The following is a 17,375-nucleotide window of genomic DNA, read 5'->3' as shown; positions in this document are numbered from 1 at the left end:
GAACCCATGTTGCTGGTAACAGTGTTACACTAACCACTAATCTACCACGTCACCAAAATGTCCAATCCAGACAACTTCACCAATAACTACCGGAGAAGGAGCAGGGGAGTCTTAAGCAGGTGGTCAAGAATTACCTTGAGAAGAAATAAAGTGAAGTGGCTTCCAGTGGTCAGTAAGCAGATGGCATAATTTTAGGTACTGATTGAGCAGATCCAGATGAGGATAACTCTTTGAAAAAAAAAGTTTTCATCTGGAATACAGGGCTGTAAACATTGTGAAAGTATAGAATTTTTTAAAATGGATTTGGACAGATGCTGAAAAACTAAAGGCCTTTGGGAAAAGGGCAACAGAACAAGATTACTGAACATCCTTTTAATAAGTCAACATAAACACAATAGGCAAAATAGCTTTCATCTTTACTGTACTCACCAATATTTGGGCAGTAAATGAGACGAGGGTCCAGAGGAGGTACACAAGAATGAAATGGTTAACGTATGAGGAACGTTTGATGGCTCTGGGCTTCTACTTATTGGAGTTTAGAAGAATCGGGGATGGGGAAAATCTCATTGAAACCTATCAAATATTGAAAGGACTAGGTGGAGTGGATGTGGAGAGAATCTTTCCTATAGTGAAGGAGTCTAGGAGCAGAAAGCACAGCCTCAGAATGGCATGACATCCTTTCAGAACAGAGATGAGAGGAATTTCTTTTGCCAGCGGGGAAATGGAAATCAGATGGCTGTGGAGGCAAAGGCATACGGTATACTTAAAGCATAGGTTCTTGATTTCTAAGGGCATCAGTGGTTACAGGCAAGAGAATAGGGTTGACAGGGATAATAAATCAGCTGTAATGGAATGGCAGAGCTGACGCAAGGGGACAAATGGCCTAATTCTGCTACCATGTCTTATGGTTTAAATCATTCTATGATTCGGAACATTAATACAAATCATTGCTGTAATGGAGGAAACAGGCAGCCATTTTGCATGATGCCAAGACTGACTACACTGGGCGACAAATTTTTTCGGAGTGTTGCTTCCACAGGAGTGTTTTGTTTATGATAGACAGCTTGAAGCTGAACCCAAATATAATTTCAGAATTCTTGTAAGACATAGGAGTTTGGAGAAACAAGAAATTAACATTTACTGAATATAATGTATTTAATTGCATAACAGTACTGACACTTTGCAATAGTTCATCTAAGCTAAAAAAGCTAAGAATGATTTGCGGATGATTTTCATTTGTACTCAGTGTCTGAGGATTCTCACTTATAATCAGCCAGCATTGATGGATTCCAGTTGCTCTGATACCATTTTTCCATGAACACAATGTCCTGGTGAAACCACTCACCATGTTTGTCACTTGCAGCACCAAAATTTGCAGGGAAGAAGTCTAAATGGGAATGCAGAAAATGAATCTGTAGTAACATATTGCACTTTATGGTTTTGTATGCTTGAAGCATGTTGTCAATCAGCTGCATGTAGTTTGGTGCTCTGTAGTTGCCAAGAAATTTTTCAACAACATCCTTGAATGCCTTCCATGCGATATTCTCTGGTCCCACTAGAAGTTCTTCAAATTGCCTGTCATTGATGACCTCTTTGCTTTGTGGGTCAACAAAAATGTCTTCCATAATCATGACATCAGTTATTCTGACTTGAATTATGAATTGAAATAACAAATATAGGTGATTTCAAAAAATAGTGATGATGGGGAAACTTCATGGTGATTTTCTTGATCAGAAGCCCAAAATCCATAAGTACACTCAGAAGTATTCAGAAAGCAAAATCTTGTTGTCCAGTGCTATCAGTTATGTTCAAAACTCAGTGATCTTTTTCACTAATGGCTGGTGAGAAATAGGCAGCAAGACAATTCAGAACTGTTTTGCTCATTGTGGTTTCAAGCATTCAGGCTTGGAGTTGCCAGAGACAGCTGAGAGTGAAAATGAAACAATTTCGCTACTTCACCAGCTTAGGAACTATGAAGAATTTGAAGATATTGTCTATCATCTTGAATGTTACAATGAAAGTGATGATTTGAAGGTTACAATTTTTGATAGCATTGTACGAAGGCAGTCCATTATCTGCACGTAGTGTTTCTCCAATGATTTTTTCCACTGCGTACACTGGATGAATTCCTCTGTCAATAACTAAGTATAGTATAGGCATCCATTAGTCTCGTGAGACCATAGGTTTGCGCCTTGGAAGGTTTCCAGGGCTCAGGCCTGGACAAGGTTGTATGGAAGACCGGCAGTTGCCCATGCTGCAAGTCTCCCCTCTCCACGCCACTGATGTTGTCCAAGGGAAGGGCATTAGGACCCATACAGCTTGGCACCGGTGTCGTTGTAGAGCAATGTGTGGTTAAGTGCCTTGCTCAAGGACACAATACGTTGCCTCAGCCAAGGCTCGAACTAGCGACCTTCAGATCACTAGATGAATGCCTTAACCACTTGACCACGTGCCAACACCTAATAACTATTAGGAACTAATACACAGCTTTATACTACCACAGTACTATTGGCAGTGTTCTAATTTGTTCCATATTTCATTTAAATACACAATTTGTCACTCAGTTTATCTTTTTTATACCTTTTTAAATATTTCCATGAAACTTTGGCTAACTGGAGAAGCTGCTTAATTGGAACAAAATGAACTGGTCCTGCTGTGTCCCAATTAGCAGGAATCCACTGTATTGAGAACATGAGTTGGGTCCATAGGTTGTGGAATCAGTTCAGTGTGGAGGTGAGTGAAGTTATCCATGCTGGTTCAGGAGCCTGATGGCTGATGGGTAGTAACTAATGACAGCATAATGCCATTTCCACTGCAGGGCCAAATCCATAATTCCTCAATTCAGTACAAGTGTGAACAACTGAGACAAGACTTACATTTAATCCAACCCAGCGATGGATCTTCTTTTCCATGAAATTAAGATTTATTCAATCCCAACAACAACTAATCTGAACCCAATTCAGACCAGAAGAGTTTTTTTTGGGGGGGCTGACTTGAACCTGACGTATAATTGGGATCCATCAGATTCAGGCTGGGTATCTAACGCTATGAGGCCTTCTCCCCCAACTACTGGGTGTCATAAGGTCAAATGGATAACAGAATGGATTCCCATCTTTTCACTTAGTTCCTTTGGTCTAACACAGTTCACATTGAACATAGAACACAGTGTCATAAAACAGGCTATTCAGCCCATCAATTCCCTGCTGATTGTCGAGACCGCTGATCTCTAATGGGCAACTCAACAAAAACAGTAAGCTTAAGATTCTTTTAATACACTAATGTTCAGTGTCACAGATAGAACAAAATTGTACTGGGAAAAAATCTCTACAAACAAACCCATGATTGTTAATTGGAACTATAGTATGATTTAAACAAGCAATTGTAACAAAGCAAACCCTTCCTCCATGCAAGTTTAGATTCCAAAAGCAAGTCAATATTAATCTGGTATTTTGCAGTTTCATAACAATGAAGATAAACAGATATATAAAACAACAGAAACAACTGGAAATACTCAACAGGTCATACTCAACAGGTCAAGTCGCATTTGTGGAGAAAGATAAAGGTAATGACTCAGGTAGCAATAATTCACCAGGTCAAGCAGCATTTGTGGGGGCAATAACAAGTAATAGTTCAGGTGGACAACGTTTCGTTAAGAACTTCTGCCCTTTCTGCTTTTTGATACATTCACATGGAGTGGATGAGCAAGAAAGTAACATCGAAGATATCACAGTTTCTGCACTGACCTCAGTTACACGGTTTTTTCCTTCAGATTTAAAGCTACAAAACAGGCAACGTTAGCCTTTCAGGGCAGATATAGTTAGGTTAATAAGACATTTAAAACATTAGTTTAGAAATATTAGCTCCCTTCTGAGAATAAAATTAAAGTACGATTAGTACTCGCTCTCCAGAGTGCAACAACACCTAGCCCATACCTCCAATCTGTTTTAGTCCCAAATCGTATACGATATACTCCGACCCACCACACCCCGATCTCTCCAACACTCCCCTTGCCTACCTTTTCATTCCATTTGTGCAATTGGCTGTACCTCATTTTGCAGAGAAGAGATCCCTCCAGGTGAATACCGTATACCTGGCACACATGAGGGGAGAAAAGTCGGAACTATTAAAGTGATTCAAGAAATGAGTACCGCGTGTGTTTATTGGTTTCGGTGGAAAGAAAGCATTCTTTACCACATAGCGCGCTCCCAGAAAGTCGTATCTTTCCTCTGTGTCTCCGATAGTGAACTGCATCTCTGCCCGAACCGCAAGAGAGACGAGCGCCAAATGTTCGGTGAGCGAAGCAAGGCTCAAGGGGGCGGTGTCCGGTGAGGGGATTTCTGGGACGGTGTAATTCATCTTAGCAAATACCACAGTTTCTTCAGATACCGTGCTGAGGTTTCCTTTCCTTATGCAAGATGGTCTTTCACAACGCACGGTAAAGACTTCCCTCCCTTGCCCTGAGGGCTAATTCTTGTCGCCGTTCCCCAGGACAATGCAGACTGAGGCACTAGGTGAGTCGAGAGGTTACTGACGTGAGCAGTGTTTCCCAGCCTTAGTTTAGCCCAACGCCCCTCTAAAGCACCTTCATACTTTCCGCGCACCCATAGTGTAAAAATATGCTAACACGAGAAAGATGATTCTGCTTTAAATTTTTATTTGTCTTTAAACCTGGCTTACACAGTACCCGTACGCTGTACAACAGCTTCAATATCAATGTGCTCCTTGAGCTTGGTGGTTTTAGCAAGAGTTGAAATATCTGGTTCAAGTAGTGACAGCAAAAGCCTTTAAGTCCCCACAGGTAACAATGTCCAAGTGGTTTCTGGCTTTTGTGAGTATGTGGTTTATTGGACTGAAATCTCTTTCAACAAGGTAGGAGGATGGAAATGCAATGAAGAGCAGGTTGGCTCTTCCCCAAAGACCAGGAAACTTCATATGACAGTGTAGCCACAAACCACAAAAGCAGGCATTTTTGGAAAACATTTTTGCTTCTTCGTCATTCTGAATTTTGATCATTTCTTCTTGCAAGCTCTGTTTCTGTTCTTCTACCTTGCAAAGAAATGGGTTAATTACCCAGTCTGCGATTTCCATATCGTTCAAATCCTTGAATTGATTCTGAAGATCCTTCTTCAGTGATTGCAGGTGTAAGCAGTACTCTTGCAAATCGTCATCTGTGAAAGAGAGTGCCATACTTTCCATGCAGTGAAACAGTAAGAATATTCTTCCCCCAAATGTTTTGCTTATGTATTTCCAATTTTCTGATAAAAGTGGACACTGCATTGTTTTGCTTGGATAAAACTGAAATTCTCACCCTGCAGTTTCATATTTAAAATGTTCATTTTGTCATACCAATCAGCTAGGTATGCCACATCTCCACATAGAAGTTCAATCTTGTTTCCCAAGCTCTTGTCGACTTTGAGCAAAAATTAAACCACAAAGTCAAAAGATCAGAGAAACGTTTTAAGCAGCAGCCTTTTGACAGCCAACTAACTTCAGTATGAAGAAACAAGCATTTAAACTCTTCATTATCTTAGCCTAACTGGTGAAATATTCTCCTATTTAATGGATGAGCTTTAATTTTGTTGATAGATATTACAAGAGTCATGCTTGAAAAAAAGTCACTGCTGGGGGTTTGGCTGTGAGATGTTGTCGAATTACACAATGGATTGCAAACAGACTTGAAATTTCTTTTTTCATAAGTGCCACTAAATTAGCATGATGGCCCATCTGTTGCACAGTAAATCATGTTCCTAATTGGAATACTTTTATCCTATATATACATTTGAGCACATCATAGATTGATTCGCTGTTGATATTTATTTTTAACTTTTTACAAAAGAAAATCTCTCCATAAACCTTTCCGTTTTGATAAACCATGCATATGCCATTAACAATGCCTCATTGTCTTGCACAGTTGACTCATCCAGTTGTATTCCAAATTCTACTTTTTGAAGCTCTGTTCATAGGTGATACTCATTGTCTTCACTCATTTTGTCAATCTGATGAGCTACAGAGTAATTACTCAGAGGAATTGATTTTAAAATACTGCTATCCAATTTGAGAACAGTAGTGAGCACTTCTCATGCAGCAGGCATTATTAATTTTTCACCAGTTGTATGAGATTTTCCACACTTTGCTATCATTTTAGAAATGTTATGAGAAGCAATGAGACCACTATCAAGGTCATTTTTAGCTTTCTTGGCAAATGACTCGAGTGAGCAACACTTTTCGAATGCTTCTTTCATCTTCTGAATCTGAGTAATACCATAAGTAGCCTTTTCAGGGTGTCTTTTATGGAAGTTTTCCTGCAATCTTGATGGTTTCATGGCTTCATTACAAATAAGACACCTGGGGTGTAGCTGATCTGACGGGAACGGAATAAAACCGTACTCCAGGTTTGTAACATTGTATTTGATGCACTTTCTGCAGTTTCTGTTTCCTAGCAAGATTAGAATTCAAGGCTACACCATCTTCAGATTTATAGAGAATGTGCCGTAAGTTTTTAATCCCTTATTAACGGGGCTAAATAAAAATTAAAAATTGACACAAACTGGGAATGCCTATTGGAATTTGAGGACGGCAGCGAATTGACACAGATGGAACGATGGTAGCGGCAGCAAAAGAACGGCGAGGCGAAGATGAAGACGATAACAACAGTGAAAGATATGTTGACAAGGACTCCGATTGGAACAGTTGGTGTTCGGCAAGTTATCTTTATACTACGCCAGTTCGGGCGATTGACCAATCACGTAGGGTCTCATAATCCCCAAGGATGGTTCTTGGCCGCACATATGCAGCCGAGGTCGCTTTGAACAACTCAAGAGGAATCTTCGGGTTTGGCAGGTTCACTGACCGGCTCTTGGTTCCGGCCAGCGCTGTATCGTTGTACCTGTTTTCCGTAGATCTGTAGAGAAAGTTGAGAGGGTGTACAGTACTTGACTTCCCAACTGTTAAATTGCATGAACTCGTTCCATGCCGCGAGTCAAGGGGAACTGTTGGGCACCCTGGTTGCTAATGTGTGCATCCCCAATAATGTCCGTTTGGTTGGTAGCATCTGCAGAATTCCTGTTGCTCGGATGAGGTTGCCTGGTTTCGGACGTGTTGCGACGACGAGTGTTCACCGCCAGCAAATGCACTAGATGTGAAATGTCTAACAGAGGTCTCCTCAGTCCTGCAGCGCTGCAACAGTGTTCCTGGGTCATCAAAATTGTTAGATGCAAAAATAAATATGTTACTGTATGGTTGGGTAAGAGGAGGAAGTCCCACACCACCAGGAAATACAAAAGCTCCAAGTCCCACACCACCAGGAGGCAGAGAAGCTCCAAGTCCCACACCACCAGGTTCACTTACTTTCCTATTCGAAACATGTTTTTCAGGAAACTTTCAAGTACCTTAGTAAGACACACAAAATCCTTGAGAAAGTGAACAGGTCATGCGGCATCGATGGAGAGGAGTAAAGAGCCGATGTTTCGACCTAGAAGGGTCTCAGCCTGAAGCTTCGGTTCTGAATTCCTCTCCGTAGATGCCGCCTGGACATGGAGATTTCCTCCAGCATTTTGAGTGTTCTACTGTGGACCTCTTGTGTTTCAGGTATTTAAACCAACCTTTAGATTCAATGTAACATGAAAACTTCCACAGGCGGTGAATACGTTTTATAAGCACTGTATATATGCTAGTTAAATTAAATGAGCAGTGCAAAAAAAAAGTTAATGGGTTCAATGTCTATTCAGAAATCTGATGGCAGAGGGGAGGAGCTGTTCCTGGATCGTTGAGTGTATGCCTTCAGTCTCCTGTACCTGCTTCCTGGTGGTAGCAATGAGAACAGGGCATGACCTGGGTGACGATGAGCGCTGCCTTTTTGAGGCATCGCTCGTTGAAGACGTCCTGGGTGCTTTGGGGCTCGCTGTCATATTTGGCGCCGGCGGATTTTTAAATTTATATATTCTGTAGTCGTGCATATTGGGTATTGGAATGCAATACGTGTAAATTTAAGATGTCTATGTGCAACGATTTAAATAAAAATCGTGTTTCTATTTCTCTGCCTGTGAGTTCTAAGTCTCATTTTCACCTTACTAGATAGACCAGCATTGCTCCACGCGTTTTCCGCTGAGTAATGCGACCACGTCACTCTGGTCGACAAAAGCATTTTAATTATTCTAACTGCTGACGCATAGGGTGCAGTTGTCGTAAAGAACTGACCCCGTCTCTAGGCAGCTGCTAGGAACTGGGCTGCGACCTGTGTATCTCACATCCATGTAAACCCTTTCTCCTGTTACAACAGTCAGTACAATTGCAGAAACGTGCGGAGTGTCAGCCTGGGACTCGGATTGCAAGTGTCAGTGACCAATGAGTAACGCCGGCTTCTCTCGATTTCTCAACGTCCTGCGAGTCACTAGACACGTTTGCAAAGCAGAACGAGGTGGAAAGGATCGTGCATGAAGTCACTCTACTGTCACCAGAACGTCTAGTTCGAGACAAGTACAAAAAACACTGGGGACACACTGAAGCAATCTTGGCAACTTGTTCCTCGGGCTGTATTTAGTGCGTCAGCCTGAGGATTAATACGACTCTGATCACATTTTAAAGTACAAAACTATACCTTATTGTATCAACCACTGATAATCTACCATATGAGAATCAGAAACACTAGATATTCTGCAGACGGTAGGAATCCAGAGCAACTCACGTAAGATGCTGAAGGAACTCGGCTGGTAAGGCAGCATCTATCGAGAGGAGTAAAGCACCGACGTTTTGGGCCAAGACCCTTCCTCGGGACTGCAAAGGAAGGGAGAAGAAGCCTCCTCCCCCTTACCTGGCTTCACCTAGCACCTCCTAGTTTGTACTCTGTCCATTCCCCACCATGTCAATCTGGCATCTCCCCTTCCTTTTCAGTCCGGATGCTGCCTGACCTGCTGTGTTCCTTCATCTGAGAGTTATCTTGGTCCTGTTATTGAGCACTTCACTCCAATGCATCTCCTTCCATATCTTCTTGGCATACACCATCCACAAAGAGATAGGTGACTGTACCTGCACCACTGCCACCTTGAGGGACTGAGGCTCTGGCTGTGCGTTAAGTGATGTCTAGTCTAAATATATGTTAAAAGAAATTATCGGTACCAGGTACTGCCAGGTAGCTTCTCTGGCACTGAAAATGCAGTAAATATTATGAACATGTGTCCTGAGCAATACACAGCATGCTGGAGGAACACAGCAGGTCAAGGCGCATCAGTCAACAGTTCGGTCTGAGACCCTTCATTAGGACTGGAAAGGAAGGGGGAAGAAGCCAGAATAGGAAGATGGGAGGAGGGACGGAATACAGGCTGGGAGGTGACAGGTGAAGCCAGGTGAGAGGGAAGGTTTTTGGATAGGGGAAGGAAGATTGAAGTAAGAAGCTGGGAGGTAATAGGTGGAAGAAGAAGGAATCTGACAGGAGCGGAGAGTGGACCCTGAGAGACAGGGCAGGAGAAGGAGCACCAGATAGGCAGCTAAGGAGAAAAGATGAGGTAAGAGGGGAGCCAGAATGGGGAATGGAAAAAGAGAGAAAGGGGAAGGGGCACAAAATTAGCAGAAGTTAAAGAAATCTATGTTCACGTCGGGTGAGCGGAAGAAATGCAAACTGGCAGGTGAGCGGCAAGGTGGGAATTTTTCAGATTTAATTGTTGGAGAATTTTTAAATGTAAAATATAAAAAGTTCAGTATTTTTTCCTGCTCTCCCTCATAATTCAACTTTTCTCTCTGGTTTTCCCTTTCTGCACTTGTTTTCAGGTTGAATTCGACCGGTCTAATTGGCATTTTCATTGCAGTGTGTCACTGCAAACTCAGCCATTGGTTGGCTTGTTAACCAGAGATTGTGGTGGCAGCCCGTGCATCGGCCTCCCCATGTTAAACAGGTGTCCTCTATTAAGGGAATACCCCTTTAGGAAACCATCGTACTTGACTTGAGTGATGGCCATTAGATGGCACCAAATACATCTGAATTGCAAAGACTTCTCTAACTTCCAGTAAATGAGCAAAAAATGTACAGATTCTGGAACAGACAAGGTGAATGCGAAGATGCTATCTCACCTGTTGGGATATCTAGAGTTATGTGGCATGGTTTCAGAATAACATGTTGCCAATTTCCTTATAGCTATGTACATGTAAATGTATCTGGTGAAAAATGTATATGAGTCGGTACACTACCGTAGTGGTTAGCATGATGCTTCACTGTGCCAGCGACCTGGGTTCAATTCCTGCTGCTATGACTGTGTGGATTTCTTCCAGTTGCTTCAGTTTCCTCCCACATTCCAAAGACATACGGATCAGTAGGTTAATTAGTCACGTAGGTTAATTAGTCACGTGGGTGTAATTGGGCGGCTCAGTCTCGTTGAACCAGAAGGGCCTGTTATCTGTAAATTTAAAAATAAGTTGATCTTTGATCCCTGATTTCTGATGTCGAGCGGAGAGAATTTCTTCCCTGATGAGGTCAGACACCTTTCTGATTCTCCTCACTGGATGGCTGTGGGTGCAGAATCTTTGAATATATTGAAGGCAGTGACTGTGACAGACATTTACATGATTGGAACTCCAGGGAAATGGGAAAAGGGTACTTTTGGGGTCACGGTAAGCTAAACCATGATTTTATTAAATAGCAAAGCAAGGCTTGAGAGGCTAATTGGCCTTCTCTTCTTCTCTTGCTCCTGTTTGTATTGTTCCCTTTCTGACTCCATCACAAAATAGTATATGGTGACATAAACGTGCTGTTCAGCAACTCGAACAAACCAGTGTCGCTGCTGGTGTTCCGGGGTTGAGTGAAGAGCCAATGTGATGGCATCTGTAGGAGTGGATCCAAGTCACCTCTCAGGATCTCGTTTAGTCAGGGTGTCAAAGGGGAGAAAGCAGGAGAATGTGTTTGAGAGGGATAATGAATCAGCAATGATCGAATGCCAGAGCAGACACAATGGGCAGAATGGCCTAATTCTGCTCTCATTTCTTATGGTCCAATGTGTTGAAGGACCTGTTTCTGTAATATCTGATTCTACTAATTAGACTTTTGAGCGGAGGGTAAACCAGCAGAATGCAAATATCGAATACAGTCTCCAGTCCTGGTTGGTTTTAATTCAACTAAAATCCATGCAAACAATTCATTTCATGTCAACATTCGTGGACAATTTCTTTCCCTTTGTCAGTCTGATGGCTACACCCAATTGCAACTCCTTGGATGCATGCCAACATTTCTAATCCTGATTACTCAGTGACCTGTTAAAAAGTTTACGCATGGGTGTGGATGCAGAATGAGACCAGAACAAATTTAAGATGATTAGACAATAAGACATAGAAGCAGAATTAGGCCATTGAGCCCATCAAATGTGCTCCACCATTCCATCATGGCTGATTTATAAGACAATAGGACCATAAGACATGAGAGCCAATTAGGCCATTTGGCCTGTTGAATCTGCTCCGCCATTCCATCACGGCTGATTTATTATCCCTCCTAACCACATTCTCCTGTCTTCTTCCCATAACCTTTGACACCCCTTCTAATCAAGAACCTATCAACCTGTGCTTTAAATATACCCACTGACTTGGCCGCCTGTAGCAATGAATTCCATAAATTCACCACCCTTTCGCTAAAGTACATTTATTATCAAGGAATGTTTAAATTATACAGCCTTGAGGTTTGTCTGCTTACAGGCAACCACAAAGCAAATCCGAGAGCCCAATTTTTAAAGAAGGCCAACACCTAGTGCACAAAAAAAGAGAAAAGAAACACACATCAGCCTCCAGTCCCAACACCCTGCTTTTCCAGTCTATCTGGCCAGTGTTAAAATTGTCCAAACAGCGTATCATACCTTGCATTAGGACCTGGGCCCCGCCTCAGCGAAATCTCCAGGCCTAGACCATGTCATCCAGCCTGAAGCCGTTCTTGACCTCTCCAGATCAGCTCGGCGCTTAGAATAGTCCAACCTTATACCCGGTGTAGTTGGACGGACATTGAAACTCCTCTGCCTTGACTCCTCCTCTCCGAATCACTCACTCCAACTCCATCTGCTTCATTTTTGCAACACAGCAGCACAGCCCATCCCTTGAATCCACATGACCTTTGCTCGGCTATTCATTGATTGCGGTGATAGTTTACCACAATTTACTTCAGAAAAGGTGTTATTAATAATGTTTAATTGAATTTCTTGCCATTCAAACTACCAGTAAGCTCTTGGTTGCCTTCAGTAGCGCCATCTTAAACCAGAAGATCATGGTGATCATGGTCACTATGGCACCAACCCCATATCTCTCTATTTCCTTGATATCCAAAAATTTATAGATCTGTTGTCCTACAAATAACCTGTGGTCAGAGACCAGAACAGAAAGTCACTGGCTTTAAAAAGTGTGGTATTTAAATTTAAAATTGTATATATAATTCCATAAAAAGGATGATGGCAGAACAACAATGGCTGGAATTTCTGGAAGCTATTCAGAAGGCACAGGATATATACATCCCAAAGAGGACAATGACACAACCATGGCCAACAAGAGAAGTCAAAGCCAACATAAAGGCCAAAGAGAGGGCATATATGGAGCAAAATTAGTTGGAAGTTAGAGGATTGGGAGGCTTTTAAAAACCAACAGAAGTCAACTAAGAAAGTCATTAAGAAGGTAATGATGGAATACGAAAGTAAGCTAGCCAATAATATCAAAGACGATTCCAAAAGGTTCTTCAGATACATGAAGTGTTAAAGAGAGGCGAGAGTGGATATCGGACCACTGGAAAATCATACTGGAGAGGTAGTAATGGGGGACAAGGAAATGGTGGATGAACTGAATAAGTATTTTGCATCAGTCTTCTTGGTGGAAGACACTAGCAGTATGGTGGGAGATCCAGGTGTCTGTGTGTGTAGTTATCATTACTAGAGAGAAAGTTCTTGGGAAACTGAAAGATCTGAAGGTAGATAAATCACCTGGACCAGATGGTGTACACTCCAGGGTTCTGAAAGAGATGGATGAAGAGATTGTGGGGGCATTAGTAATTATCTTTCAAGAATTATTAGATTCTAGAACAGTTCCAGAAAACTGAAGAATTGAAAATGTCACTCCACTCTTCAAGAAGGGAGAGAGGCAGAAGAAGGGAAACTATAGGTCAGATAATCTGACCTCAGTGGTTGGGAAGATGTTGGAATCGATTATCAAGGATGAGGTCTCAGAGTACTTGGAGGCACATGATAAAATAGGTTGTAGTCAGCATGGTTTCCTCAAGGGAAAATCTTGCCTGACAAATCTGTTGGAATTCTTTGAAGAAATAACAAGCAGGACAGACAAAGGAGAATTGGCTGATGTTGTGCATTTGGATTTTCAGAAGGCCTTTGACAAGGTGCCACATTTGAGGCTGCTTAACAAACTATGAGCCTATGCTATTACAGGAAAGATTCTAGCATGGATAAAACTTGCTAGAATGGAGGGAAAGAGTAGGAATAAAGGGACCCTTTTCTAATTGGTAGCTGGTGATTAGTGGTGTTCCACAGGGGTCTGTATTGGGACCAATTCTTTTTACATTGTATATCAATGATTTGGATGATGGTATTGATGGCTTTTTTGCAAAGTTTGCAGATGACATGAAGATAAGTGGAGGGGCAAGTAGTTTTGAGGAAGTAGAGAGGCTACAGAATGACAGACAGATTAGGAGAATAGGCAAAGAAATGGCAGATGGAATACAGTGTCGGGAAGTGTATGGTCAGGTACTTTGGTAGAAGAAACGATGGGGTTAACTATTTCCTAAATGGAGAGAAAATACAATAAACAGAGGTGCAAGGGGACTTAGGAGTCCTTGTGCAGGATTCCCTAAAGGTTAATTTGCAGGTTGATTTGGTGGTGAGAAAGGCAAATGCAATGTTTGCATTTATTTCAAGAGGATTAGAATATTAAAGTAAGGATGTAATGTTGAGATTTTATAAAGCATTGGTGAGGGCTCACTTGGAGTATTGTGAGCAGTTTTGGACACCTTATCTTAGAAAGGATGTGCTGAAACTGGAGAGGGTTCAAAGAAGGTTCAAAAAATGATTCCAGAATTGAATGGCTTGTGATATGAAGAGTGATGGCTCTGGGGCTGTATTCACTGGAACTCAGAAAAATGAGGCATGACCTCGTTGAAGCCTATTAAATAGTGAAAGGCCTTGATAGGGTAGATGTGGAGAAGGTGTTTCCTATGGTGGGAGAGTGTGAGACCAGAGGACACAGCCTCAGAATAGAAAAGTGTCCTTTTAGAAGAGAGATGAGGAGGAATTTCTTTAGCCAGAGAGTGGTGAATCAGTGGAATTTGTTGTCACAGGCAGCTGTGGGGGCCGTCTTTGTGTATATTTAAGGCAGAGGTTGATAGATTATTGATTGGTTGGGGCATTAAGAGATACAGGGAGAAGGCAGGAGATTGGGGCTGAGAGGAAAATTGGATCAGCCATGATGAACTGGCAGAGCAGACTCGATGGGCCAAAAGGTCTAATTCTGCTCCTATATCTTATAGTCTTATGGAATGGTGGTGGAGAGAAAGGTGTGTTCTGATGTGGCTTCCATCAATGACACAATGACACCCATCATAAACTGGGAGACCACTTTGTTGAGTACATGGACCAACCCGATAGGAATTGACTGACTCAGCTGTAACATTTTGTGAAAGCACTGGGTATGAGAAACAAAGCTCTAGTCATTTGAGTGTAAATTTAATATAAGCAGTTTATTTGATAATAGGATATGCAAGCTGAAATAAACTTTTCTAGTGCATAACTATGGTTAATATTCCATCAGGCCAGACAGTGGTACTAGTTGAGATGTGCACCAGGTCCAGTCCTGAACTCTGATGTCTATACACGCTTGCCTGTTCTTCCTATGACTGAGTGGGTCTCCTCCCAGGTCCCATTCTAAAGGTTAAATATTGGCTGTAAATTGCCTTTTGGTAGGTGATAGATTTGGGAGGTGTAGGAAAGATGAGAAAGTGGGGATAAAAATGAAGCTCACGTGCGACCTGGGTAAACTGATGGTCCCATTTCCATACTGTACATCACTACAACTGCATTACTGTTCCACCAATATTCACAAATAAATAAATCCACGTTCATTAATTCCACTCTCCTCTTACATCTTTTCCAGGTACTCAACAGCAGCCTCTATTATTGACCCAATCTTTTATCTTCTGGAACCTAGTATACAGGATATACAGTACCTCTTGAAGACTGCATGAATGTTAAGTCCTTTTATTTTCATCTTAACTTAATGGGAGTGATTTTACTTATTTTCCTAATAAAAGAAGCAATTCTTGAATGAGCTTGGAGAACTTTGATTGCATCACAGCCTGGAATGGTAACATAAATGCCCAAAAACGAAAAAGCCTACGAAAGTGGTGGACACAGCCCATCCATCACAGGAAAAGTCCTCCCTACCATTGAGGGCATCATCTGCAAGGAATGCTGCACAAGAAAGTAGCACCCATCACTGAGGATCCCCACCAACCACGCTGCACTTTATTCTCTTTGTTGCTATCAGGAAAAAGGTACAGGAGCCTTGGGTCTCACACCATCAAGTTAAGGAACAGTTATACCCTTCAGGCTTCTGAACCAGCATGAATAACTTCACGCTTCTCAACTCTGAAATGATTCCACAACCCAGGGACTCATTTTCAAGGATTCTACATCTCATGTTCTCAGTCTATTTACTTAGGGGTTTTTTTGTATTTGCAGTTTGTCGTCTTTTGCACATTGGTTGTTTGTTAGTCTTTGTGTGTACCATTCCATTGATTCTATCGTATCCTGTTATTCTACTATGAATGCCTGCAAGAAAATGAATTTCAGGACAGATCTACTTCAACATCCCAAGGTGGAAACTGATAGATCCTGGAAATTTGCCCATAACCTCAGTTCAAGGAAAAAACTAAAAGATTCCAATCTAGTTCATCCCAATCCAAATTTACATCTCTGGAATCTACCAACAGTAATTCAGCCTACCAGACTGAAAAAGCTGTAATTCAGAATGGCCAGTTATATTAGTGATCTATGCCGTTCACAGAGAGCCAGATCAATTTGTTGTTTTTAAACCTTTTGCTTCCTAATTTGGTATGCATTTGCAAGGTTTTAGGCAAAGTAACCATTATTCCTTGGAATGTGGGAGAAGGACAGGAGACCTTATTTTATACACGTCTAGAAGGCATAGAAAAGGCAGAAGTTACCAATCTTTTCCCCAAGGTAGAGGAGACCAAAACAAGGATAGATTTAGTGAAGATTTAAAAAGGATCTGAAGGACAATTTTTTTCCACGCAGACCAAGGTGAGTAAATGGAATGTGCTGCCAGGAAAAGTGTTTGAGACAGAAGCGCTTGTTTTGGTGCAGTATATAGAGGGGCAAGGCTTGGAGGGATAAGGCTGAACCCCGGCCACTAGCACCAGCTGAGTGAGTATGGACATGCAGACCAAAGAGCTGCATCCATGCTCTGTTGTTCTATGACTCTGGATTTGCAGTAACTGGAGATAATTTAATTTTCCAACCTTACTTCTTGTTAAAATAGAACTGGAATGCCAGGGCCTAAGTAGCAGGTAAAATCACTAGAGTTGACATACAGACCATAATTTTAAGGTATTTGCAGCAAAGTACGGGGTGGGGGGGGGCGGGGTCATCAGAGGATTTTTTTTTTTTTTAAAAGAGTCGCATTTGGAATGCCCTTTAGGGTAGCAGTAGAGGCAGATACATTAGGGGGTATTTAGGATCTCTTAGAAAGCACACAGACGATAGAAAAATGGAGGGTTATGTTAGGAAAGGATTAGGTTGATCTTAGAGTTAAAATGTTTGCACAACATTATGGGCTGAGGGGCTTATACTGTGCTGAAATGTACCATGTTTCATGTTTAATCATGCTCTTCTATGCCTTGATGAGTAAGTGCTCATCTGGACACATAATCCTATAAAAGGAACTCTACATCGACCACCAAGGCAATGTACTCCAGGTTCTCACTAGAGTGAAAAGCCCCAATCCCCTAATATTGCCCCTAGTTTTTTCTATGTTTATTAAGAGAAAATTTTTCCTGCAGTCTAGCCCATCTATTTAGAAACTTAAGAATAACAACTAAAAGCATCCTCAGATTGAATCCAAAGTAGTTCTAAAAGTACAGATTTACCTTATTAGAGATGGAGCATCTTACTTTGAAGAATGTTTGCAAATAAATCCCTTCCGCCCCTCTCCGCTATCTATTTGGATATTTCATGATGACAACTAAAAGCATACACAGATTAAATCCAAAGTGGTTCTAAAAGTGCAGATTTATCCAACTTGAGATGGAACATTTTACTCTGAAGAACGTTTGCAAATAAATTGCTTCCATCCCTCTCCAGTATAGAACAAAGTCTTTTATTCTGAAGACTTGAAATAGT

At 41.6% G+C, this 17,375-nt stretch overlaps 1 protein-coding gene across 3 annotated transcripts in view; it reads right to left on the bottom strand.

Annotated features, from left to right (window-relative positions):
* LOC140199784 (sorting nexin-31-like) overlaps positions 1-7,962 on the bottom strand; it is a 143,484-nt gene extending 135,522 nt beyond the window's left edge. Inside the window, exons 1-2 of one of the 3 annotated variants that reach the window (XR_011886495.1) lie at positions 4,192-7,962; positions 4,016-4,120 (exon numbers count right to left, since the gene is read on the bottom strand). Coding sequence is in view for 2 of the 3 variants with exons in the window: in XM_072262275.1 (XP_072118376.1) it covers positions 4,016-4,120; positions 4,192-4,356 (270 nt within the window). In the remaining variant the exon portion in view is untranslated. The remainder of the gene's footprint in view (positions 1-4,015; positions 4,121-4,191) is intronic. The other 2 variants (XM_072262275.1, XM_072262281.1) reach the window with 2 other exon arrangements.
* Positions 7,963-17,375: the final 9,413 nt, after the last annotated feature.

This window comes from Mobula birostris, chromosome 1 (genome assembly GCF_030028105.1).
Source record: "Mobula birostris isolate sMobBir1 chromosome 1, sMobBir1.hap1, whole genome shotgun sequence".
Lineage (NCBI taxonomy): Eukaryota > Metazoa > Chordata > Chondrichthyes > Myliobatiformes > Myliobatidae > Mobula > Mobula birostris.
Note: the sequence above shows the minus strand (reverse complement) of the source record. Positions and strands in the feature narration are given on the sequence as shown.